Source organism: Myotis lucifugus, unplaced genomic scaffold (assembly GCF_000147115.1).
Source record: "Myotis lucifugus unplaced genomic scaffold, Myoluc2.0 scaffold_0, whole genome shotgun sequence".
Classification (NCBI taxonomy): domain Eukaryota; kingdom Metazoa; phylum Chordata; class Mammalia; order Chiroptera; family Vespertilionidae; genus Myotis; species Myotis lucifugus.
Genome location: NW_005871048.1, coordinates 31,206,283 through 31,233,267, shown reverse-complemented (window position 1 = coordinate 31,233,267; position 26,985 = coordinate 31,206,283). Strand labels below are relative to the sequence as shown.

Sequence of the window (26,985 nt, the reverse complement as noted above, 5' to 3'; positions counted from 1 at the left end):
CTTTTTGCCCTATCTAAAAATCACTAGCACTATCATAATTTTTTTCTAAAATTCATTTACTGTTTTTTACTTAATACATCTACACAAAGAAGAAACTGTGTCACAGCCGCGAATAGAAAACCAAAATAATTTGACATAAATAGAATCAATAACTATTAGAACAATAGAATAAAAATAACAAAATTGTCTTACCTGATGAAAACTCTGTCAGAGGCCTGCTCTGCCTTGTTAAAATTGAAGATTCAAGAAATTTAGACATAAATTAACACCCAATTATTACTTCCTCCTTGATATAATCACAAGGATTGAATAATGTTTGCAGCAGTAGGCCCACCCAGATCTTGGTTTCTAATATTATTCTCCAATAAAAAGAACTAGAATCCTTGCAGAAATTGTTGATTCTATGGCTGCGGCAGTATGATAGGAAAAATCCCCCCCAAAGGTCCATATCCTAATCCCCAGAATTTGTGAATATAGTATGGAAAGGGGAAAAAGAGAATAAATTTACAGTAGAGAAATCTGACAAACATATCTCAGCCAGGTAATCAAGATTAACATTAACAGCAATAAGTTGACAGCATCTACTCCTGATATAATGTAATGAGAATGGCACCCTACCTCTCCCGTCTTCTTTCTCAAAACTCATTATGACAGTCTAATCATGAGAAAAACTTCAAACAAACCCCATTTTAGGAGAATTCTACAGAATACCTGACCAATATTTCTCAAAATTGTCAGAGTCTTCAACAAGAAGGAAAGCTCGAGAAACTGTCACAGCCAAAAGGAGCCTAAAGAGACATAACTAAATATAATGTGGTATCCTTTCATAGGATTCTGAAACAGAAAAGACAGTAGGTAAAAACTAAGAAAATCTGAACAAAGTGTGGACTGTAGTTAATAATAACATATATACATCATTGGTTGTGCCAAATGTACCATACTAATGTGAGATATTAACAACAGGGGAAATAGAGTGTAGAGTATAATAGAATTCGCTGTATTCTCTTTATAACTTTTCTGTAAATCTAAAGCTATTCTAATATTTTTAAAGTTATTTTTTTCATTGCAGAGAGATTTCAGAGGGATAAATGTTTTATGCAAGATCTTAAAGGAAGTAATAACTGGTTTGGTGGCTAATTGGACGAAATAGATGAAAAAATAATGAATGAGTCATAGATTATTCCAAAGTTTTGACCTGAATGGTCAGGAAAATAAAATGCCACTGACAAAGAGGAAAAATGAGAGAGAAGACTTGCTGGTGATTGAGCAAATGATAAGCTTGGGACAAAACAAACTTAAGGCAAAAATGGCCAATTCAGCCCTACCCATAGCATCGGCCTAAGGACTAAAGGGTCCTGGGTTCAATTCTGGTCAAGGGCACATACCTCAGTCGCAGACTCGATCCTCTCCCCTGGTTGGGGCTCATGTGGGAGACAACCAATCACAACCAATCGGTATCTCTCTCACACTGAAATTTCTTTCTCTGTGTCTTTCCCCCTCCCTTCCACTTTCTCTAAAAATTAATGGGAAAATATCCTTGGGTGAGGATTAAAAAAAAAAAAAGACAATTTAAATATAAGTATAATCAGCAGCTAGAGATAAAGAATTTGATGTTGGCTGAAAATTCATGAATTGAAATGTAAATTTAATCAACCAACCAGTAAATATATATGAAACAACTGCTTATAAGGCCCTGTATGGAGAAAGGGGAGGGAGTATGTACTAAAATGCAAATTATTGGAGTGTCAAGGCATATGCCTGCATAAAAATAACAACAGAAAACAATGCATAGTGTCAGATAAGACATAGCAAAAATAAGCATTATAGAAGTTCTGTGTAAAGCCCCAATGAGTACACTTGGTCAGTATAAATGAGGTTGCTGAGGAAACAGATGGCGTGATAAACTGAATGTTTGTGTCCCCCTCCTAGTTCATGTGCTGAAGCCCCAGTGTGGCTATATTTTCAGGTGGGACCACGAAGGAAGTGATTAAATTTAAATGAGGTCATAAAAGTGGGACCCTGATCCAATAGGGTTAGTGCCCATAAAGGACACCCTCCCCCCCCAAGCATGCACCAATGAAAAGCCATGTGTGGACGTAGTGAGAAGATAGCCATTTGCAAGCAAAGAGTAGAGCTCTCACCAGAAACCAAGTCAACTGAAATCTTATCTTGGCCTTCCAGCCTCCAGAACTGTGAGAAAATAAATTTCTATTGTTTAAGCCTGTGATATTTAGTGATGGCAGCCTGAGTAAATAATAATATAGATGGTCTTAAGAGGGTAAATAAGGAGAGCAGTAAGAGAAAACCAAGACCATTCAAGCCTAAAACTTTAGCATAATCTATGAATCATTCATTATTTTTCATCTTTTTTATCCAAATAATCACCAAACCAGTTGCTACTTCCTTTAAGATCTTGCATAAAACATTTATCCCTCTAAAATCTCTCTGCAATTAAGAAAGGAGAGCAGTAAGAAGAAAACCAAGATAACCTAGCAACAAGGAAGCCAAAGATTTAAAAAAGGCTTAATTTATTTATTTAAAATTATTTATTGAGAATTTATTTTGTGCCAAACACTGTATTAGATCTCAAGGATACATAATAAATAATATACAACTCCTACCTACATAGAACTTACATTCTGTGAATGTATCATAAACAAGAAATAATAGACAGATACATGAGTAGATAGAGATCATGAAAGTGCTGTGAAGGGAGGTACAATGAAGAGTAATTACATATGGTGTAGGTATGTCTTAAATAGTCAAGGAAGAACTCTCTGTGAGATGGCATTTACGCTGAGACCTAAAGGATAAAAATGAGCTAGCTGTGCAATAATGCCGAAGTGAGAAATTTGTAGACATAGAGAACAGGAATCACAAAGGTCATGCCATCAGAAAGTACTTGGAAATTTGAGAAACAGAAGAGGAGCCAATGGGATTCACATATTGTAATCAAGAACAAGATGGAGGTGACTTTGTAGAGATAGATATTTGCCAGCCTAAGAACTATAGATCTATTTGTAAGACATTGAGAAGACATTGAATGGTCTATGAAACAAGTGACAGGGCTGATTTGTTTTTTACATGCTAATTGTTTGCTATATTTAAAAAAAATAAGAACAAGAAAGGAAGCAAAGAGACCAGCTAGGGAGTTATTTCAAATAATACAGAATAGAGATTATAATCACTTAATTTAGGATGATGGTGTACATATAGAGGAAAATGTCTACTCAGATATTTTTGATGTTAGAAACAAAAGAACTGGATGATGGATAGAATGTGAGGAATTGCAGAAAAAGAGAAAATAAAGCTGAGACTTAAGTTTTATTTAAGAAAATGGATCAATGGTGGTGCCAAATATGGAGATGAAGAAGTGTAGCAGAAGACTAGACTTGTGAAGAAAATCCAAAGTTCAGTTTTGGACATTGGGCTGGAAATTTAATTTTGAAAGCCATTAGCATATACAAGGTACTTAGATTTATAAGACCGAATGAGACCACTTAAGGAGAAAGTTCTGATAGAATTGAAGAAAGGCTAGCTCTGAGCCTTGGCAAAGCAACAGTGAACTAAGAGGAAAACCAGAAGAGTATGTCACAGAGCCAAGGGAGGAAAATGTTTCCAGGAGGGTGTGTTCGGCTGTGTCAACTGTTGTCAAGGCAATACATCAAAGAACAGTCAGGTTTGGCAATGTGGGGAGTGGGGGAGACCTTGACAAAAGGGGTTTTGGTGCATGCAGAGGTGGAAATGGAAGACAAATTAGAAAGAGGTGAAGACTTAATAATTGGAAGAAATAAAGAGGTGCTAGTGAGCAATCTCATGTTCAACATGTTTAACAGAAAGATGTAGAGGAATTGGGCAATATCTGCAAAAGAATGTGAGATCAACAGAAGAATGTTTACTTTTTTAAAAAAAAACAAACATGGGATTAACATCAGGTATGTTAATTGGTATGATCCGAGAGGTAGAGGAGTAGATCCCAGTCCACAAGAAAAAGAGGACTAAATCCAAAGAAAAGTGGAAGGACTTGCATTTGATAGGGGCAGGTATATTTCCTTCACTCTGACCAACAGGGCACAGGTTCTGTTTGGTTAGATTTAGGGTGGGAGGATAGTTAAGCTCAGGGAAAGGGTATTAAGATTGAAACAGTCATCTGAGAAAGGGAAAAGCAAATTCACTATGAAAACATACAAGAGTACTACAGTATTGAATGGACATTGCTGTTTTGGTCATGAATTTTAAGTATATCAGTCGGCCTAGTTTTTTCCACCACTGTTCAGAAGTGCAGACAAGGAGAGGTGTCTGTATATTGGAGATTATAGTACAGTTAAAGAGCTGCAGCAATGAGAGACCAGAATGAGTAAAATAGAATAGGAGGTGATGTCATAAAGTAGGATACTTTGAATGAAAGTTTAGGAGGTGTTTTCTTTACTGGTGATGACAAATTCCAGTGCTCATGTGAGTAGGTGACAAAGGTGATGTTGAGGAAGAGAGTGAAGGAGGGGAGGTCAGGAAACAGAGAGGCTAAAGTGTAGGGTATTTCATTCACATGGCTCTTGCAATTACTAAGAACAATGACAGGAATTAAGATGTACAGGAAGGCAGAGAGGCAGTAGTTCAAGTCTTAAGTGAATAAGGACAGATGATTAGGAAGGTAGCTATGAATTATCACCAAGAACACTTTATATACAGTAAAACTAGATAGGAACCTACAGAGTAACTATTCAGCTAAGCTTATAAAGATATTGTCCTTAACACAACGTAGCATGACTCTATAAAGGAAAATATATATACTGTTAATTAACTTCTAAAATAAATACCTTCATTTTTTAAATTGCACACTTCTTTCAATCAAGAATTTTTAATTGTCTAACCACTATGCTGTACACCTAAAACTAATACAAATAATATTGAATATAAGCAATAATTTTTAAAATTTTTAAATTAAAAAATAAATTCAATTAAAAATAATTTTGAGCATATACTACAATATATACTTATCTATAAAGTACATATGACTCTAAAGATATTTACTATAAAAGATATTTTAAAGATGAAAATTTATATAAAATAAACTACATTTAAATCTATCTTATTTTATTAATATAATAAAACCTTTTGGTTCTCACCAGAAAATTATTATTTATCATTTTATAATGAAAAATACTTTATTTTTTAAAACCCTGATCTAAACTTTGTAACTGGATGATTTGAAGGTCTGATACTGTTTCATTTATATCGGTACATGGTTTTAATGACTTTTAGCTGAAAAAAGAAACCTCACAAAATATTTATATCCAAATGAAAGAAGTATTTCATTGACTTTGTTTACCATTTTCTTATACTCATTTTTCAATCTCATATACAAAGTATACAAAGGTTTTCAGTAAATTTTATTTAGTAAATTTCAATTTACCCTGATGCCAATTGGCTTTCTTAAACCAATCAAAAGTGCAACATTTTTTACTAGAGGAATCCAAAGGCAACAAAATCTCAGACATATGCTGAAGCAATTTCTTCACCAATACAGCTCCTAGGGCATTGGAAACTAAAGAGAAAATAAACAAATGGGACTACATCAAAATGAAAAGCTTCTGCACAGCAAAAGAAACCATCAACAAAACAACAAGAAAGCCCACTGCATGGGAGAACATATTTGCCAATGTTATCACTGATAAGGGTTTAATCTCCAACATTTAGAGGGAACTCATACAACTTAACAAAAGGAAGATAAACAATCTAATCAAAAAAATGGGCAAAGGACCTAAATAGACACTTTTCAAAAGAGGGCATTCAGAAAGCCAAGAGACATATGAAAACATGCTCCAAGTCACTAATCATCCAAGAGATGCAAATCAAAACAACAATGAGGTATCATCTCACACCTGTCAGGATGGCTATCATCAACAAATCAACCAATGACAAGTGCTGGAGAGGATGCAGAGAAAAGGGAACACTCGTGCACTGCTGGTGGGAATGCAGACTGGTGCAGCCACTGTGGAGAACAGTATGGAGTTTCCTCAAAAAGTTAAAAATGGGACTCCCATTTGACCCAGTGATCCCACTTCTAGGAATATATCCCAAGAAACCAGAAACACCAATCAGAAAGGATATATGCACTCCTATGTTCATAGCAGCACAATTTACAATAGCTAAGATTTGGAAACAGCCTAAGTGCCCATCAGCAGATGAATGGATTAGAAAACTGTGGTACATCTACACAATGGAATACTATTCTGCTGTAAAAAAGAAGGAATTCCTACCATTTGCAACAACATGGCTGGAACTGGAGAGCATTATGCTAAGTGAAATAAGCCAGTCAATGAAAGAAAAATACCACATGATCTCACTCATTTATGGATAATAAAGACCATTATAAACTGATGAACAAAAATAGATACAGAGGCAGAGCTGCCTCGAACAGACTGTCAAACTACAGCGGGAAAGCCGGGGAGGGTTGGGGGGGGAGGGTAAGAGATCAACCGAAGGACTTGTATGCATGCATATAAGCATAACCAATGGACACAAGACACTGGGGGGTAGGGGAGGCTGGGGGAAGGTCAAGGGGGAAAAAAAGGAGACATATGTAATACTCTTTGTAATACTTTAAGCAATAAAACAAAATTTTTAAAAAAGTGCAAGATTTTTATGTTTGTAACAAATTTCAAACTCACTGAAATTATTTGGATAACTTAGAATAAGTTGGGAAGTTCTCTGTAGGTGTGCAGCTCAGGGAGTATTTATAAGTGCTATACTTAATCATTTTCAGTTACAATATCATATGAAGATGAATATTTTATAAAGGTTTATATCAGTGATGGCGAACCTTTTGAGCTCGGCGTGTCAGCATTTTGAAAAACCCTAACTTAACTCTGGTGCCGTGTCACATATAGAAATTTTTTGATATTTGCAACCATAGTAAAACAAAGATTTATATTTTTGATATTTATTTTATATATTTAAATGCCATTTAACAAAGAAAAATCAACCAAAAAAATGAGTTCACGTGTCACCTCTGACATGCGTGTCATAGGTTCACCATCATTGGTTTATATTAAAAATGTTTTCCCTATGAAGTCCCCTTTTCTTGTCACTCCTGGGTCCAGAGGATTGCACTGTTAGATGAGGATGTAACACATAAACCTCTGTAGACTCTGAACCTAAGCAATATAAATACTCTTTTTTTAAAAAATATATTTTATTGATTTTTTTACAGAGAGGAAGGGAGAGAGATAGAGAGTTAGAAACATCGATGAGAGAGAAACATCGATCAGCTGCCTCCTGCACACCCCCTACTGGGGATGTGCCCGCAACCAAGGTACATGCCCTTGACCGGAATCGAACCTGGGACCCTTGAGTCCACAGGCCGACGCTCTATCCACTGAGCCAAACCGGTTAGGGCTATAAATACTCTTCTAAGGTACAGTATGAACCTCTTATTGTATAAAATATGTTCATGATAACATCTCCTCTAATTATATAATATTTCAAATAATACAGGAGATATAATCATCTGCTCTATTCAACCAAGCACATATAAACTACTATGTGGTGATACGACTTCATACAAATGTGGGCACCAGTGAAAAATATTCCACATTGTGAGACTCTTTCCTCAATCATACCTCAAATACTATATGTGAAGTGTGAGCATCTGACAAAAGGTCTGATTTTAGTCAGATCCATATTCACGGATCTCCTCAGTTAAACACTAGAGGCCCAATGCATGAAATTCGTGCAAGAGTAGGCCTTCCTTACCTCAGCTGCCGGCACCGGCTTCCCTCTGGCACCTGGGACCTGGGCTTCCCTCACAGCCCCAGCTTCATCTGGAAGGTCATCTGGAAGGACATCAGGTCTAATTAGCATATTATGCTTTTATTATTATAGATAAGTTTAATATATTTACCTTTCTATTGAATTAACTATGCACCCTTTCCTGGGACATACATCTCATTATGGAGAGAAGATACAATCAATGCCTACTTTGCAACAGTTCTCTCCATGGTAGTGGTGAAGTCATCAGACATCTATGCCTTATAAAGAAGGAGAGAGATGCCATAGGTGGTTTGGCTCAGTGGATAGTGAGTCAGCCTATAAGGGTCTCGGGTTTGATTCCCGTCAAGAACACATGCCCTGGTTGCAGGCTGGATTCCCAGAAGGGAGCATCAATGATTCTCTCTCATCATTGATGTTTCTATCTCTCTCCCTCTCCCTTCCTCTCTGAAATCAATAAAAAACAAACAAACATTTTTTAATAAAGGAGAGAGAGAGCCTAATAAGAAAATAATTTTCATAAATCATGAAAATTAATTTTAATCAACTCTGGAAAAGATAGAAGGCAATGCTTTTTAAAGTAGATGATCCTTTCTTCAAGTAGTATTTGTTAATATCTTAGTCAGCACTTAAATATAAATTAATTATTAACTTTCTCTTAGATTCTATTGGCTAGAATTCAATCTTATGGACAAACCTAATTGCAAGGATTGCTGGGTAACATTTAGTGGTTTGTCCACAAATGAAAGAAAAATGGTGTAGAGAACACAGATTAACCTGTACCAAAGACTGCCATATACACATGCCTTGCAAATAATTAAACCTAGTATTTCTACTTAGTCTCAAGAATTTCAAAAGAATATATCAGGGTCTTTGTTTTCTGGAAGGCTACAGGCATTATAGATATTGAGATACTGGAAAGATTCTATTTACTCTTACTCTTCCAAAGATATAACCTTTATTTTGTGATAGATGAGGGAAGCGGTCATACTCAAAGTATGAAACAACTATGCTCCTTAAAGGAGTTTTCTCTCTTTAAAAACGGAGGGTATTGGTGCTAGCATCAGATTCCAGCCCCCACCCCCCCCACCCCCCCCAGTCCACCCCCCCACCACCCCCCCCCACCCCCGCCTAGAGTTGGTTCTTCCTCAACACTTTTTCAAATTCATCCTTCCCATCCTTCCCTAATTAACTTGGATGTTTGTGGATAGTATCTTAAGCATCATGATGTCAATGTGAAGCATTTACCCTTGTAAGATCTATCCGATTCCCTTTGTTTTGTGGTTGCTCTTTTTAATTTCTTTCAGTTGATACTAACAAACAAAGCAAAAAAAAAAAAATCATGGAAGGAAATTTCTACACAACAATACAAACTCTTCACAACTTTTGGAAAGAAACTAAGTACAGGAATTTTTTTTATAATACTAACCCCAAGCATTATTTTCTTAAACTAAATATAGCATGCTATAGTAAGAATTCAGGAAAACTATGGTCTGTCTATATATTAAGATGCTAATGGAAACACATTCATTTCTTTGACTGATAGTACTCTCTCCCCTGCTATTCCATTCTTCAATCCAACAGTGTATTAAATTCAGAATTAGAAGACTCAGTTCTAGTTCGTTCCCTGCCACTTAGTAACTATGAATTTTGGCAAACTACTTCCTCTAAATATATTTATTAATTTGTAAAATGAGGATAACAAGAACTGCTTTGCCTCACCAGGATGTTATAATATAGAAATGAGATGCAACATATGGCAGCTTTATAAATCACTATACAGATTACATTTTTTGCATCATCATTAATGGTCTTAGGATCAGAGTAACAAGAATCTGAGCCAGGGTGTTTTCTTATTTCTGACATTACCTCATGCTCTTGGCCATGGTTGTTGACCTTCATGGCATTGTGCCAGAGATACCTTTTTGTGTTTTTATTCCGTTCCTGGTTTCCTGCTAGGATATGTTGTTTTTACTTCTGTTTTTATGCAGAATTTATTCTTTAACAAATGAATTTCAGTTAATTGTAATTTTTTATATAACTAGAGCTCAGTCATTTATAAAATTGTTTTATTAAATTATAAATCAATTTATTTCAAGATGATCAAATAATTTTAAAAGACCAATAGAAGTGCTCAAAAGGTTTTGCAAAAACAGAAATCTATTGCTGCATCTTAATTATAAAAAAGAGCTTTTTGACAAAATTTTAATATGAAGAGAAAACATTATAATAAAGAAAACAACTAAATTTCATCATATGATCAATGGTAACAAATAAAAATATGTGTATACATCTAATGATTTATTATAATGTAATGAAATATATATACATATATATATTAAGTTTTCCGTGCCCACAAATGTTCCTTTATTTTCAGATCAACTGTTGCAGAGTTACTGGTTTACTCAGACTTTCCCTAGGAAACAGTCACCATCTGCCTGATTAGTCTGTTTCCTTGGTATCCTGCCTGTTCTAGCTATTTAAGTTTCTGCTCTATTTCAAGAAATGCACTCAATAGGATGGTCACATCTGTTATCATTTGAAAAGAGGTACACATATTCAAAAAACATGTAATAGAGCCTTGATATCTTATTAACTGTAAACAGGATATGTCTTTTTTCATCTACCTTACCTTAAATGCTAACAAAGAATGGCATGATCTTTAAGGTCTCTCCTTCAAATACCGTGAATCTAAAATAAAAAGGAGTGCTCAAATAGTAAAGTTACCACTTGAACATTTTCCTTATGTTCATATTTATAAGCACATACAGAAAACAATACCATCTGTTAAAAAATAGTTAACTGAATACTAGCACAAAATAACAAAGTCATATTCCATGCCCTTCCCTACCTTATTCCCATAACAAATAGAGTCACTATGTTATATTATTCCCCTCATTCGTTAAATAAACATTTACCAAGGGCCTGCTGTCATTAGGCACCATGCCAGGCTCCAAAACTGCCACAATGAGTAAGTCACAACTCTTGCTTCAAGGACCTCCAAGGCCCCATGCAGTGGTTTTGCTTTTCCTTTCATTCACATACTTGCTTTATGTCAAAAACTTAACTCTTGCCTCTAAACTCTCCTTACATCTAATTGGTTCTCCATGCTGCTGCCAAATCATTCATTTATTCATTCAGTGGCCCCTCTGTTAGTTACTGGTCTAATGCTATGACTATAGCACTGAACAAGCCAGCCAAATTCGCTGCCCTCAGGGGCCACGTGTTCTAGTGTAAGAAGTAAGAACATATATAAAAGAGTAAAGTCTCTTTTGCTGTCACTTTGTCTCAATCCTCATTTGCTCTTAATACTTAAAAATACAACTCCTTGACTTGTCGGGCTTTTCCCTCTTTTTCACTGCTTCTTTTAAACTTTTTTTAAGTATATTTTTTTATTTATTTCAGAGAGGAAGGGAGAGATAGAAACATCAATGATGAGAGAGAATCATTGATTAGCTGCCTCCTGCACGCGCCCCACTGGGGATCGAGCCCCCAACCCAGGCATGTACCCTTGACAGGAATCGAACCCAGGACCCTTCAGTCTGCAGGCTGACGCTCTATCCACTGAGCCAAACCAGCTAGGGCCACTGCTTCCTTTACAAATTATTCCCTTTAATTAGGCTGGCTTGTCGTTTTTGTTTGTTTGTTTGTTTTTTAATTTACTGTTTAAATGCCCACACCTATCTTTTTTTCCTCTCTTCTGGCTACTTTCTTGCTCCTACCAAATTCTCTGTTAAGTCTTTCCTGACTAACTAACCCAAGGTGCCGTCCCTCTTCTGGCTTTCCCATAGTATTTATTAACTGTTACCATGTTGTTAAGCACATCTTTTCTGGTAACATAGTCAGATGCTTTTGTACAAGTATGTATGCATTTCATATTTCCTCCAGATCCTCAGTTCCTTTAGGGCAAAACTTTTCTTTTGTGTTTCAGTATCTTCAATACTAATTTTAGTGAAGATAGGGATGAACTTGTCCTTCTTTCAGAATTAGGTTAATCACCTATCCAATACATAGTCCCTTTAAGCAGTAGTCATTTTCAAATAATTAAACCATTTTATATACAATTTTCCTCACATAAAAGAGTACTTCATGTAAAGAAAAATTACAATTAACTAATACCAAATTAGGAAGTTTTTTTCTCTAAAGCCTTGATAAAATTCCTACAGAAAGTTTACAAAATTAACAGGACCTTTTTGTCTCTCCTATTTTTGTATTCTCCAGAGTGCATTTTTTCCATGACCTTCCCTACCTTATCCCCATAACAAAGAGAGTCACTATGCTCCAGGCACTATGCTGAGCATTTCATGAATATTATCTTCAAATCTTACCCTCATCCTATGATAGCCACTAGTACTTCCATTTCACTTACAAGAAGACAGACTTCCATTTCCAGCAATCTGGCAATCTACTAGTATATCTGAAAAACTTCCTCAAACACACACACGTCACACATACCGGGTAAAATATAAGAAACATACTTGTAAATGCATATAGCTGAGCTTGCAAGAAAGTAAAGGAAATCCTCAGAGGTCAAACACCAAGAGAAAACTAAAAACTAGAGCTACAGATTGTGAGTTGGTCTTAGGGCGGGGCATGAGATATGCTTGCATTCACTGTAAGCATAGATAAATAGGAAGGCAAGGCTTGGACCTGGCGAGTTTGGGGGATTAAACTGAGACTCTGCAAAAATATGGATTTACTGGGATCCAGTGAAAGGGTAAAATAGAAAAAGGTTAACCCAGTGACACCAGAAAACAGGAAATCTTGTGATTTCACTGAATTCTGGGTCAGAAAACAAAGTTTCTTCATAATTTGCTTCAGAACAGCATTCAGATTTTAGATTAGATTAGATTTTACTCTGCAGGGCCTGGAAACCTTTAAACCAAGAAATTCTCAGCCTCAGGGTCAACTCCCTACCTCTTGTTCACCTAAGCCGGCCTATTCTCTTCTCCCTGTGTGTGCGTTAAAATCAAAGTTAATACTCATGGGAAGACTTGCAGAAGCAAATACCAAATCAGTCTATAAAATGATTCTCTTTATCTTTGGATATATTTTGAGTGTTATTAATATAGCCATTCCAACTTTATTTTGATGTGTGTTGGCTATCCTATGTCTTATTATTTGAAGTGAGTTTCTTGTAGATTGTGTATAATTAGGTCTATCTTTTTTTTTTAATCCAATCTGTCAATTTCTGCTTTTAATTGGTATAGAAGTTCTCATAGAGATCTCTGATTCTCTCTCTCTCTCTCTCTCTCTCTCTCTCTCTCTCTCTCTCTCTTTCCCTCTCTCCCTCTCTCCCCTCTCCTCTGCCCCTTCTCCCCATATTCTGATGTGTAAACTCCAGCCTCCTTGGCCTTTCCATATTCCACATTTCTAGTTTCATCGCCTCACCTCAAAAAAACTGCCAACTTTCTCCTGTATACCCTTTCCCTGGAAATCCTTAATCATGGATCTCACTTTATTTGTTTCCCATCTCTCAGGGATCATTGTCTTTGTTGCTTAATGTGTTATTTTTTTAAACATATTTTTATTGATTTCAGAAAGGAAGGAAGAGGGAGAGAAATTTAGAGATCTGTATGAGGAGACTCATTGACTGGCTGCCTCCTGCATGCCCCACACTGGGGATTGAGCCTGCAACCCGGGCATGTGTCTTGACTGGGAATCGAACTGATTTATAGGTTGACACTCAATCACTGAGCCATGCTGGCTGGGCAATGTCTGGTATTTAAAAAAAAACAAAACTGTTGCTCCATTTATTTTGTCTATATTTTTAGTTGTTTCAGGAGGATAAATATTATTCCTATTACTTCATCTAGCCTAGATGTGAAAGTACAAGACATTTTAGAAGGGTACATTGTGCAGGATTCCCACAACTAAAGCTGTGATTAAAATGCTCTCATAATGTCCTAAAGTTGGGGTGTGATATTGACTCATAACAACTAGTCAGACACACTAATGGAGTATTGTAATACAACTTCAGTCGAATGGAAAGACATTGCGTTTTCAAGAACTTTTCATAGATGTCTTCAGACGCATTTTGCTTGTTTTTTTTTGTTTTGTTTGTTTGTTTTATTAATCCTCACCCAAGGACATTTTTCCATTGATTTTTAGAGAGAGTGGTAAAGAGAGGGGAAAACAGAGAGAAACATTGATGTGAGAGAAACACATTGATTGGTTGCTTCCTGCACGAGCCCCAACCAGGGCCTGGCTGGGGAGAAGTCTGCAACCAAGGTACATGCCCTTGATTGGAATTGAAACTGGGACCCTTTGGTCCACAGGCCAATGCTCTATCCACTGAACCAAACTGGCTAGGACTTCAGATGCATTTTGTACTGTCCTCCTCTCAGGCTTTTCCTTCCTCTTGGTTGGGCAAGAGTTATTTCTAAATGCTTGGAAAATGACAACTTTTTATTCCCAGTTGTTGGTTGAGGAGATGAGATTCTCCTCATCTCTTGCTAAAACCTCCTTTCCTATTGTTCTAAAGATCTTTTTACAAAGTAAAATAGATATTACAATATCACTCTTCTTTTCGTTATGGAACTTTTCAAACCTACCTAAAAGTAGAAGGATTGGGATGATAAACCTCAAAGTATCACCATCATCTAGCTTTAACAAGTATTCATGTTTTGCCAGTTTTATAATAATTTTTTTCTCAAATTTGTTAATAGGTATAGATATTATTTTAAAGGGGATCTTCCTGTAAACCTGTGTTCCTCAACCAGATCATAACTGTAAATGGTTGTATTCTATCTCTCTATGTAAAGAGAATCATGATCCATTCAGAGGAAAGGGGATACATGAAGCATATTTCCTCTACAGAAAGCAGGAAGTAATTCCTTACTTTGTTAAAAACACAACATACAAAAGTCCTCTATTTAACTTTCAAAAAGCGTGGTGTCAGAAATCTCTTTGACATATAAAAATATTTCCAAAATTTTGGATAAATCATCTTATTTCACATTTATTTATGCAAATTTCTCTTTTTTCCTCCTTGGTATTTTCATTCAACAGTTGATGTTTGTGTGCAGTGGAGGAAAGAAGAAGCATTGCAAGCAGGTTCCTTGATCTCCCATTATTCAAACTTGTAAATATAATTGAAGCTTTCCCTGAATGCCAAAGATAATTAAAATATGAAAGTTCTAATGTTACTTCCTCCTTTTAATAATAACTCACTCTGAAAGTCAAAGATTTTTTAAAAGTAGGATAAGGGTGTAATGCAGCAGTTCTCAACCTGTGGGTCGTGACCCCTTTGGCAGTCGAACGACCCTTTCACAGGGGTCGCCTAAGACCATCCTGCATATCTGATATTTACATTACGATTCATAACAGTAGCAACATTACAGTTATGAAGTAGCAACGAAAATAATTTTATGGTTGGGTCACAACATGAGGAACTGTATTTAAAGGGCCAGAAGGTTGAGAACCACTGGAGTAATGGGAGAAAAGGCAAAGTAAAGACAATAAGTGCATGAATGGAGAAAATTATATTTAGAGAGAAAAAAGAGGTAGATGACTACTTCACTCTTTATATTAAAAGAAATTCCAGATTAATTGAAGATTTAAATAGCATAAAACTGAAACCATAAAAGCACCAGAAGATAACTTGAGAGAATTTCTCAAAATAGTCTTATAATGGAGAAGGTCTTTTTAACTATGACACAAATCCAGAAGCCATAAAGGAACCCAGCTGGATGACATGTCCATGTTTAGTTGTAATTAAGTGCCAAAGGGGAACAGAATTGTCAAAGATTGGCTTGAAGCAGTTAGAATTCATTGCTCAAGCTGGACACATTGTCATCCTGAACAACATCAAGATTCAGTCAGCAAGAAAGAGTTAGAATGAGGTTTATGAATAAACAACTAACAAGATCCGCCATAAAATCACTGTGTCCTTTCCTTGCAGAATCCTTAAATCTTGTCATAGATTTGTCTAATTTTATCTTCTGCTAAAATTTTATTTTAATTACAGAAGTAACAATGAATGCTAATTTATCAAACAGTTAATCAACAATATAAATTATAAAATATTTACTATGACAGAATATAAGACTGATATAAAACTTTTAGAAATAACTTTATTATTGTTATGAGAAGCACATGACATAGCCTTAATTAAAAACATTTATCTAGTCTATATAAAAGAAAACATTATTTTCTCCATTTACCAAAACAAGAAAATTTCAAATCAATTTAAAAATAAAAATAATTACTATAAGGAACAGCAAATTATTTTAGATGAAAATGAATCACAGATTTTTATTCAGAACTTTTCTTCATATCAGATGAACAATACAATATGAAGCCTTTATAGTTCCAAAATATAGAAAAGAATAAGTATTACCACATCCTCTTCCAATAACTACTGAATTAGGTAAATTTATTCATGTGATGTTATGATGATTAGTTTAATAGAATATTTTTAAAAGCTAAACTTATATCATCTAAGAACAAAAATTATATAAACAGCATATTGTCCATGACCTCAGTCAAAATGTTCCAGGAAATAGTCATCAATATATAATGCATTTAAGAAACTTCAGGCCAAAATCATATCACGGTTTGGCTAATGCCAAGTCTTAAAAGACTCACTATTTTCCCTTAGGAAAGCACAATTTTAAACAAGTCGGGCGATGTGCATAAGTCATAAATTTTTAAATGCCTAGAAAAATAATCTGGCACTGTATTTTCAACCTACTCTATTTTCTTTGATTTTTCAATAAAAAAATCTTTGACATGCTTTTCTAGTTCATTCAAGCATCCCCAGAATATAGAAATTTAATGACTATCTTTTTTTATTAGCTAAGACATCAGCTTTTGGATTTGTTAATAAACAAAGCAATTAGAGAAATGGTAAAAACTAAATCAGTTCTAATAATTCAGTCCAAAAGACCAAGGAATACCCACCCCAAACAAAAACCTAATTATTTATCCTATCTATCATGATTGTTTGAATTCTGTAGATCAATCCATGCATTTTGTCCTAGCTATGACTATGTAGATAGTTACCTAAATAATTAAGATTTTAAAGCCTTTTCATTCTTCAATAATCTTCATAATCTTATGGAAGATATTTTTGGTTATTTCCAAATGGTAGCAAAAGCTTATTTATAATTCAGATTTTAGTCCATATAAACTTGTATCATTTTCTATTCCATTAGCATAATACCAAATCACCATTACGTTTTACTATATTTGACTATTTGTTATAGCCTGATTGCCTTTATTAATTAGTCAGCTTTGCTTCAGTAACAAATGATCCTAGAAATGGTAGTTAAAATAATAATGGCTCATTCCTTGCTTACATTACATGTTGGATGACAAATTTGCCTGTGGTTTTGCTGCATGTATCTTCTTATTCAAGAACAAGTCTCTGCACAGAACTTTCTATTCTTACGGCAGTAGGAAAGAGCAACATTGTTGGCAGAAATATTCAATGGCATATGTCACTTCTGTTTACATATCATTGGGCAGAGCAAATCACATGGCCAAACCTGACAATGGCCAAACCTGCCATTGATAGGAAGGCACTGCAAATCACATGGCAAGGGGTGGGGACATATAATTCTCTTACAAATAAACAGGGAGCAAATCCTGAGGAATATAATCTACCAGTCCTGTCCTCTGAGGTTTAATATATTGAAGTCTTTAAAAACAAACAAACAAGTAAGCACATAAACCTCTGTCATCTTTGATTCTCATGTCTAATCAGTTACAAACTCCCTTAACAAAAGATGGAAGGGAGTTGGAGGATAAGTACCCCCAGTCTCCTCACTCCTCAAGCAGGAAAACTCTGAGATGTGATTAACTTGGTTTCCCATAGTTCTCCCATGGAATTGAGGCCCACCCTTGCCCATAGAGATTGCCTATTTGACAACAGACCCTTTATTGGCTTCCTTCCCTTCCCTATCTCCCTACCCCTCTCTGCAATGGAGTTTCTTGGGATCACCACTAATTTACAATCCAATTCATGTCTCAGGGTCTGCTTCTGGGTACACTCAACCTAAGCCAGTGGTTCTCAACCTTGGCTGCACATTAGAATCACCTGGGAATCTTTTTAAAATCCTGATTTCTGGGCCTCATCCTCCGGAAATTCTGTTTCTTTGTTATTAAGGGGAGGGCCCTACATCAGTAACAAAGAAACAGAATTCCGGAGGATGAGGCCCAGAAATCAGGATTTTAAAAAGATTCCCAGGTGATTCTAATGTGCAGCCAAGGTTAAGAACCACTGTTAGGGGCAGAGGAAGGATTTAAATACTGTCTACCTGTCCCAGCATTCCAGGTTTGAGACTGATTTACTGTCTGCATTATTATACTGTGACACTTTGTGAACACTCAACAAAAACTCTGTCAAGTGACTATAAAATCTTGACAAAATATTTCAATTCAGCTTAGCCTTTTCTTCCTTAATATAATCTATCTCAGTGTTAAATGCTGCATTTATTTATGTGGCCAGTTGATTGAATGTCTTTCTAAAATGTATGCTCCCTAAGAGCAAAACAAAGACCATGCATATTTGGCTCACTCTTGTTTCCCTGGCACTTAGAAATTTGTAAGTGCAAGCAAACAAGTAGTGGAAGCCATAAGTAAGCAGGAATCATGAGGTAGGGAGGTATAGAAAGAGAGGTGGTTGGTACAGTCAAAACCAATAGAAGCAGTGGCTGTATTGAGCAAAGAAACAGAACAAAGTAGCGATAGAGTACTTCAGTCATGGAAACGGTGCCACCACTCAAGGAGATAATTACACAGTTCCCATTCTTCAGACATAACCACAAGCATTATGCCTGTTAGTTCCCTAGAGCTCCTTCTGGATCCTGAACAGTAAGATATTACGGTTCCCTATGAGACTAGATATTTTGTTGTGGAACAGTTTTCCTGTTCTATGTTACTTCCCCAGGAATCTTTATTATAAACCTTTAGCACTTGAGGTAAATTGATCATACCTTTGGCACTCAAAAACTTACAGATCTGTCAATTGACAATAATGTCATCATACTTTTTCAGAGTTGTGAAAGAGACAATGGCCCAGAAAGCACTTTGACAACTTTAAAATTTTCCACAAATTCAAGACATGGCTTTTGGACTACCTTAATACAACATCTAATCAAATTATTTCCTCAAAAACACTGTTGTAATATTCATGATAGTTTTTCTTAAGTATTTCCCATTTGGTTGTCAATAAGGTATTTTATGTCCAATACATAATCACTTTTGCTTCTGTTATATCATCTAGCAAAAATATATGTTAAAAAAAAAAGAAATGACAGAAAATATATTTGGAACCAAGCAATAAGTAGATACTCTTAGAATATCACTCCCTCTGGTCAACACCGCTCCTGTGATAATAAACATGACTGGGAAATGAGTTCTCACCCCAGTCACACCTTGATAACCCTGAATGAATGTCTTTGTCATTTGAGCTAAATAGCCTTAGTAGGTCAAAGAGTAGGCTACATTAAATATAACAACATTCAATAGTTATAGCAACATTCAATAGTACCTATATTTAACAGAAGTAAGTTACTGTCAAGCCCACACCCACTTGGCATACACCTGTTCTGTGCATGCAATGGCTTCTCACTGCAAACACCAGTAACTTTCTACCTGAGGGCTTTCTCTTAGCCATGGGAGATGCTCGCACACAGTCCCGAAGTGTTGGGGAGGAGATACTTCCAGGAGCAGCCCACAACTAATGACAAATAGAGACTTATAAATAAAAATCATGGTTTCTTTGTCCCTCAGGCGTGACAACTCTCCATGGGTTCTATGCTATCTCCCAGAGCTCCCCAGTGGGACTGAGCCCCAGATGCTCTTATCAATAACCTGCTCATTAACACATCCTGCACTGGTTTTCTTCCCTTCCCTTCCCTATTGTCCTACTGAAATTTCCTGGGATCACTTTCCAAAAAAACAATACTCAACTCCTACTTTCAGAGTCTGCTTCTCTGGAAACTCAAACTAAGATACCTGGTCTGTAAACCAATACCAACTTTTTAGTAAATCCATGGAAAAATGAAAAAGAAGGATATAACATACAATTGACAATAAAGGGTCTGTTGTCAATGCATATTTCATAAAGCTTTATGTAATTCAAAAGATTTTTTAAAATCTGGAATTATTTCCTTTCCTTTTTTTTTTCTCCTTCCCTTCCTTCCTCTCACCCTCTGTCTCCCCATTTTTTCTGTCTTTCTGCCTTGAAATGTCCTTTCCTTTTATGAAATAGTGGTAAGAAATGGTAATAACAACAAAATACTTTTCACTTAACAAAATGTAAAGTTGACAATTCATAACAATTTAAGTCTCTGTTTTTTGTTTTTTTTAAACATATGCCATTGATTTTTTTACAGAGAGGAAGGGAGAGGGATAGAAAGTCAGAAACATTGATGAGAGAGAAACACCAATCAGCTGCCTCCTGCACACGCCCCACTGGGGATGTGCCCGCAACCCAGGTACATGCCCTTGACCGGAATCGAACCTGGGACCCTTAGAGTCCGCAGGCCGACGCTCCATCCACTGAGCCAAACCGGCTAGGGCTTAAGTCTCTGTTTTTGTTGAAGCCTTAGTAGTCTGAAAAACCCAGATATTTGAAAATTACTACTTTGCTATATGTTATATTTCATTGTTATTTTAACAATGAGATAAAGAATGAAGACCCAGCTAAAAAAAAAAGTGGTGCTAAGAAAATAGGCGGAGTTGACCCGTTATTTTTGGGAACATGTGAATTTGAATTTTTATAGTCAGAAATATCTTAGAAAGGTGGTTTTAATTTAGTAAAGTTATATAACTCACAATTTCTTCTGATGTTCTTAAAACTTTCACCTTCTTTTATCTATAATTTTCTCAACTCAAGGTTCCATTTAACCGTTTCATTGTATAGATATTTTAAAGACTATTAAAGAGGCTTGTGAATTAGATATGCTGATTTTAGAGGTAAAGGGGACTCTCTGGTGGACTTAAGAATGTAACCTAAATTAGAGACTTTCCAGGACTCCCAGGTAGAGAGGTCAAAGGTTAGTTGGATTCCATGACTGTACTTCCAGGTGATGTTTAAATTGTTGCTGACACAGACAAAGAATGGGAGTGGTAATTATGAGAAAAATATGGACTGGAGTCTTACTCACCTGACTCCTGCATTTCCTTTGACCTGAAAGCATTACACTAGCTTTTTTCTTTTACTTCGACCTTGGGTCACTATCATTTATAGGAACCACGGCACAGAAAGGAAACATAGAAATGATCCTGGTCAGAGGAAAATAGTAGGCAAAGAAAAACAGACTAGAAATAATGAAGGGAACAGATTTCTTATAAAGAATAATGAAATATCAGCAAAATAAATAACAAAATTTTTTTAAAAAATTAAAAATACATTTTTCTACCCTTCTTTCAAGAGAAGGGATATTTAGGTCCAACTGCTCTAAGCACCTTTAACCATATATAAGTTTAGATGTTCCAAAAGGGCTCCTGCATTGGCTTCTTTTGAAGTTTATTTTCCCACCTCAGAGATTGTGCTATTCTTTAATTTTCCCATGGTGTTTATAATTTTCAAAAATCGTATTTGGTTGTTATACCACAGGCTGCAATCTCTGAAGAACTATTTACTTTTTCATCAAAATAATTTCCTTTAACCTATACCTTCTCAATGTTATTTTCTCAAAACATTTCTCTAATAAGGAAATTTGTTGTCTTGAGGATTTTAAGATGAGGTGAGCAAATGCAATAGGGGTACTGGGGGTTAGGAATAAAGACATTATTTCAAATTTCAGGGTCAATGAAACCTTTTGACTCTATTTGCATAAGCTTAGAAGCCTGTTTGTACAGCTAAGTATGTACTAGGGTATCAAACACAATTTGGAATTCTTTAAACACAGCTGTAAGCTCTTTATCATTTCTTGCTTAATCTTCCCCTCAGGTGTTACTCATATATTTCTTGTGAACACCTTGAGGTTACTGAAGTATCAAAATATTTCAGAATATTTGGGTTTCCAATAAAATCAGAATAAGCCAAAATCATTTTTTTAAAATTAAATGTTCAGATTCCTTTCACCCACAAGTCTTTATCCAGCATTTTAAATCATTCATTCATTAAATAGTTTAATTTAATATTTGGATTAACATTCCTTAAACCACAGTAGTAACTGTCCTTAAAGATTGTTTTACTAAAGGTAAAAGCTATTTTTCCTCTCTTTTCTTTTGTATATTGTTCTGCTTTTCAGTACCTCCCTGTTTAATATTATCTGTGAATTTAATTAACAGACTGTTTACTTCCCTTTGTTAACTGATGTTACATAACACCACACCTAACACCAATTCCTGCAGAATCCCTGTAAGGCTTTTCTCCACATAGATATTTCATAGTTGGGGTTTTTTTTTTTGTTTGTTTGTTTTTTGTTAATTGTTCTTTAGTTTTTGACTCACGAAACTTTAAGGAGCATATCTATGTTGGGAAATTCAGAGGAGAAAAAAGGAAAACACAGTAGAAATTGAGGGGGAAATTATCAGGAAAAAAAAAAAAAAGAGCCGAAACTGGTTTGGCTCAGTGGATAGAGCGTCGGCCTGTGGACTGAAAGGTCCCAGGTTCGATTCCGGTCAAGGGCATGTACCTGGTGATTCCGGTCAAGGGCATGTACCTGGGTTGTGGGCACATCCCCAGTAGGAGATGTGCAGGAGGCGGCTGATCGATGTTTCTAACTCTCTATCTCTCTCCCTTCCTCTCTGTAAAAAATCAATAAAATATATATTTTTTAAAAAAGAGCATGAGACTATAAATGAGAAAAGGATAGAATATCAAGGAGAGTAGAAAAAGAAAAAAGGCAATAGACAAAAGAAGGTAGAAACATTTAACCCTTTTGGAAAAAATAAAAAGTTACTGAAGAAAGACAACTGATTTGAGATTAAGAAAGTACAAAAGAAAGAGTAAAGATCTGTCTAATAAAAGGAGTAATTTGAAAATACCTCTTCAAAATATGTGGTAATCTTTTTAGATGATAAGGGCAATACAACTGTAAGATTGAACATAAGGTAAGATTAATGTTTGATTGATTTACAAATAGACTTTTAGTATTTCTTTCCTACTAGTTGAGCTATTGATGTCCAAAGATGTGAGCTGGTCTATTCCAGAATTGGTTAAAAGGATGAAGAGCTGTTCAAAGGAAGCCAAGCATTGGGTTAGGCAGTATTTGTATAGTATTTTAGTAGTATAGTATTACCAGAGGCCTGGTGCACGGATTCATGCACTGGTGGGGTCCCTTGGCCTGGCCTGCGCCCTCTCATAATCCAGGACCCCTCGGGGGATGTCGGAGAGCCAGTTTTGGCCCAATCTCCGCAGGCCAGGCTGAGCGTTGAGCGAATCTGTACACTGGGCGGTAAGTATACATAGAAGATCTTTGGTTAATCTTTTTCCACCCTTCCCCTCACCCTTTCCCTCTGAAATTCATCAGTCTGTTCCATGTTTCCATGCCTGTGCATTGAGCATCTGCCCCCTGGTGGTCGGTGTGTGTCATAGTTACTGGTCGAATGGTCAAAAGGTCGCTTAGGCTTTTATATGTATAGATAGTAAAGTACTGTAGACACATACACTAGAAAACAATATAACTCAGCATTTAATTGGTGTTGGACTGCATTAAATATTGGCTTTTAATTGCCAAAGAATTTTCATAAAAAGGGAAGGAGGTAATTCTACAAAGTAGAGTAGTGAGTCTGATCTCGAACCTGTATGAGCAGTTAGAGAAATCAGTGATACCCAAGAGTTGGTGATAATCTTCAGTCCAACCTCCTACATTCAAAGGCTGATGGTGGTAATTGAGGTGGGAGTGTTGGAGGATTGGGATGCTAACACACAGTAGATTTGAAACACAGGCTACATGTAAATTCATTGGCAGTGGGTGAATAGGCACTTTGATGGTCTAACTCTGAGGACCTAAGTTTAAAAATATACACAAGAAAAAGTGTTTTTAGATAGGCAACTGTAGAACTTCATTATTCTCTATAGTATGGAATTACCTTATTATGCATATTCTCATTTTCTAACGTCCTTTCCAAAATAGCACAGAACTTAGTAACCCAATACCTACATCGCTATCCCACCTACCTAGTGAATAACACTGAGTTGGCTTTCTTACTCATTTTCTTTCTTTCAGAACCGTTTTTAGGTATCACATACCTCCTTCCTGATTAACATACTACAGTACAGTGGTTTTTAAATGTGTAAACTTGAAGGCTCATTAAATCATAGATTGCTGCAGTTGCTGATTCAGAAGATCTGGGATGGCCCACCCAAATTTGCATTTCTGATAAGGTCCTAAGATAATGCTGGTCTGAGACCACTCTTGAGACTAGTCCATCTCCATTCTCCCAAGGAGTACATGGCAAAAGAGGTAAGCCCAATAAGGGGTCTTCATGATTACTACTATTAATCAAATTTGTCTCTGGTTTGGTAAATAGGCTTAAGCAGACTTCTAAAGTAAAAGAAAATGTCTTGCAGGCACCCTGCCACCTCTTTCAGTGGTCTTTTGCTTTTTCCCTGGACCTTTATTACAGCCTCTTCCCATCCCCAATATGCTCCTGTGTTGGTTTGATCATCCTTAGCAGAGAAAATATTGATCTCAAAGTTCAATATTCAATGGTATTTAATATGGGATTCTTCCTGGGAGAATTTAAAAGATAAGAACAATATATGAACCCAAAAAGGCAAGTTACCTGCACTGTAGTTTCAAATACTAGTAAAGGGAATGATTCCTCCACCTATATGAATGCATATAATAGTTTACAGATATCCTATCTAATAAAAGACAAAAAGGGTAATTAACCATACCTCCACTACGCTTCCCATTGGCTAATCAGGGCAATATGCAAATTAACTGCCAACAAAGATGGCGGCCGACAGCCACACAGCTAAAGTGAACATGAGGCTTGCTTGCTCCAGTGATGGAGGAAGCCAAGGTTCCCTGCCTGCCGTGGCCCGGCTCTAAGCTCTGAAAGCAGCAGAGTTTCAATTATAGAAGCTAAACAAACCCCAGATACCTGCAAGAAAAAAAGGAGAGGCTGGGAGCTTCAGTTGCCGGCCAGCCTGAAAACGGCCCTCAGCCCCTCACCCAGACTGGCCAGGCACCCCAGTGGGGACCCCCACCCTGATCTGGGACACCCTTCAAGGCAAACCAGCCGGCCCCCACCCGTGCACCAGGCCTCTATCCTATATAGTAAAAGGGTAATATGCAAACTGACCCTAGCAGCAGAAAGACTGGGAATGACTGGTCACTATGATACACACTGACCACCAGGGGGCAGATGCTCAATGCAGGAGCTGCCCTCTGGTGGTCAGTGCACTCCCACATGGGGGAGCTCTGCTCAGCCACAAGCCAGGCTGATGGCTGCCAGTACAGCGGTGGTGGTGGGAGCCTCTCCTGCCTCCTCAGCAGTGCTAAGGATGTCCGATTGCAGCTTAGGTCTGCTCCCTGCTGGGAAGTGGACATCCCCCGAGGGCTGCCGGGTTGCCAGAGGGATGTCTGATTGCCAGCTTAGGCCCAATCCCCTGGGGAGCAGGCCTCAGCCAGCAGGTTGTCATCCCCCGAGGGGTCCCAGACTGCGAGAGGGCACAGGCCGGGCTGAGGGACAAATTTTTGTGCACCGGGCCTCTAGTCCCAGTATAAAAGACAAAACAAAACCCTTCTCTTTGGATATATTAAGGGTGAGATTTCAATTTATTGGTAACTTTTGAACCTATACATAACTGGCACTTTAGGACCTTGACATTTGTCGTGTTGAAGGTGCTCTGTGCATCATCACTCATGCATTGTGGAGCATGCTCTGCTGTCTTTCGCACCTGAGGACAAAAGAGCACTGACTGGTGTCCTATATGGCACCCCTCCTCTTCACACCCCATTAGGACCTACCAGACTTGCAATGGCACGGTGTGTGTGTGTGTGTGTGTGTGTGTGTGTGTGTGTGTGAGAGAGAGAGAGAGAGAGAGAGAGAGAGAGAGAGAGAGAGAGAGACACACGTGTGGGGGAGGGAGGCGCGGTGAAGAAAACGTGTATAGTTGTAGAAATCTGACTTCACAACCATTATTGCTACCAAAATTCTTAGCCTTTTCCATATGGCACCCCCAATCCATTTTGTTTTCTTGAGTTTCAGAACCTAGTATTTTATTTTAGTTTGTAATGGTCCATATAGCGACTTAGATTATGTAACAGAAATGAAAACATGAGGAGCCCCGTCTCAACCTAGAAAGAACCTGCAGCCTCTCCTCCGGGGGCTGCCGCCAAAAGATCCCGCGCCGGTGTGGAAACAAGAAAGGAAAAACGAAAGGATTCGCGGTCTGCAGTTGCCCTTACGAATCCTTTCTGTTAACCGGACAGAAATTACTGGGGTCTTTGGATATCACCACGCCCGTTGTGCGGCGGATTTCAAACCCCTCCACTCCTTTCTTCGGACTATCATGTATCTCTCTTTTTTTTCCCTTTCTCTTCCACCTTCTCTAAAAATTAATGGAAACATATCCTCAGGTGAGGATAAAAAAATAATAAAGAAATTATTATTATATGAAAGACACATCTTGAAAATGCCTAAAGAAAGTTGTCAGTTTTTCATGGTGAAGGGACTGGAGTCCGTGTTGACGAAAAGACCTTGCTGGCTGCGGTGACTGGCAGTGGCTACAGCAGTGGGGTGATGGGGCTGGTGCCTTCCCCTGATCATCCCGGTTACCTCCCACAAAGGGAGGCCAGACTGCGGCTTAGGCCCGCTCCCCTAGGGGAGCAGGGAGCGGGCCTAAGTCATCACTAGGACATCCCCTGAGGGCTCCCAGTATGTGAGAGGGGGCACGCTGGGCTGAGGGACACTCCCCCCCAGTGCATGAATTCATGCACCGGGCCCCCTAGTTGTTGAATAAAAATAAAAACATTGAGTAAATAAAAAGAAAACATAAAACAATCCTTTAAATTCTATAGAGTTTTCTACAGCAACTTAAAATACTTAACTTTCCTTAATTACATATTTGTGTTCTGCATTACCTGTTCAACATTTACCATGCTAACATAAAACAACAACTAATAAATTAGACTAAATTTTTCTTAATGGGATGATCAACTAAGCTTCTACTATTTTATTTCTTTTTTGAATATAAAATGACAATAATAGTGTATCTACACTTCTGTCAAATTTCATGGATGGTATTTATTCTTTAACTCCTTTCAAGCTGGCTTTTACCACCACCATTCCAATTTT

At 37.0% G+C, this 26,985-nt stretch overlaps 1 protein-coding gene across 1 annotated transcript in view; it reads left to right on the top strand.

Moving 5' to 3' along the window:
• Nucleotides 1-18,477: 18,477 nt before the first annotated feature.
• RASA1 (RAS p21 protein activator 1) overlaps nucleotides 18,478-26,985 on the top strand; it is a 123,340-nt gene continuing 114,832 nt past the window's right edge. The window contains exon 1 of the mRNA XM_023752301.1: nucleotides 18,478-18,553. Coding sequence (XP_023608069.1) covers nucleotides 18,478-18,553 — 76 coding nt within the window. The remainder of the gene's footprint in view (nucleotides 18,554-26,985) is intronic.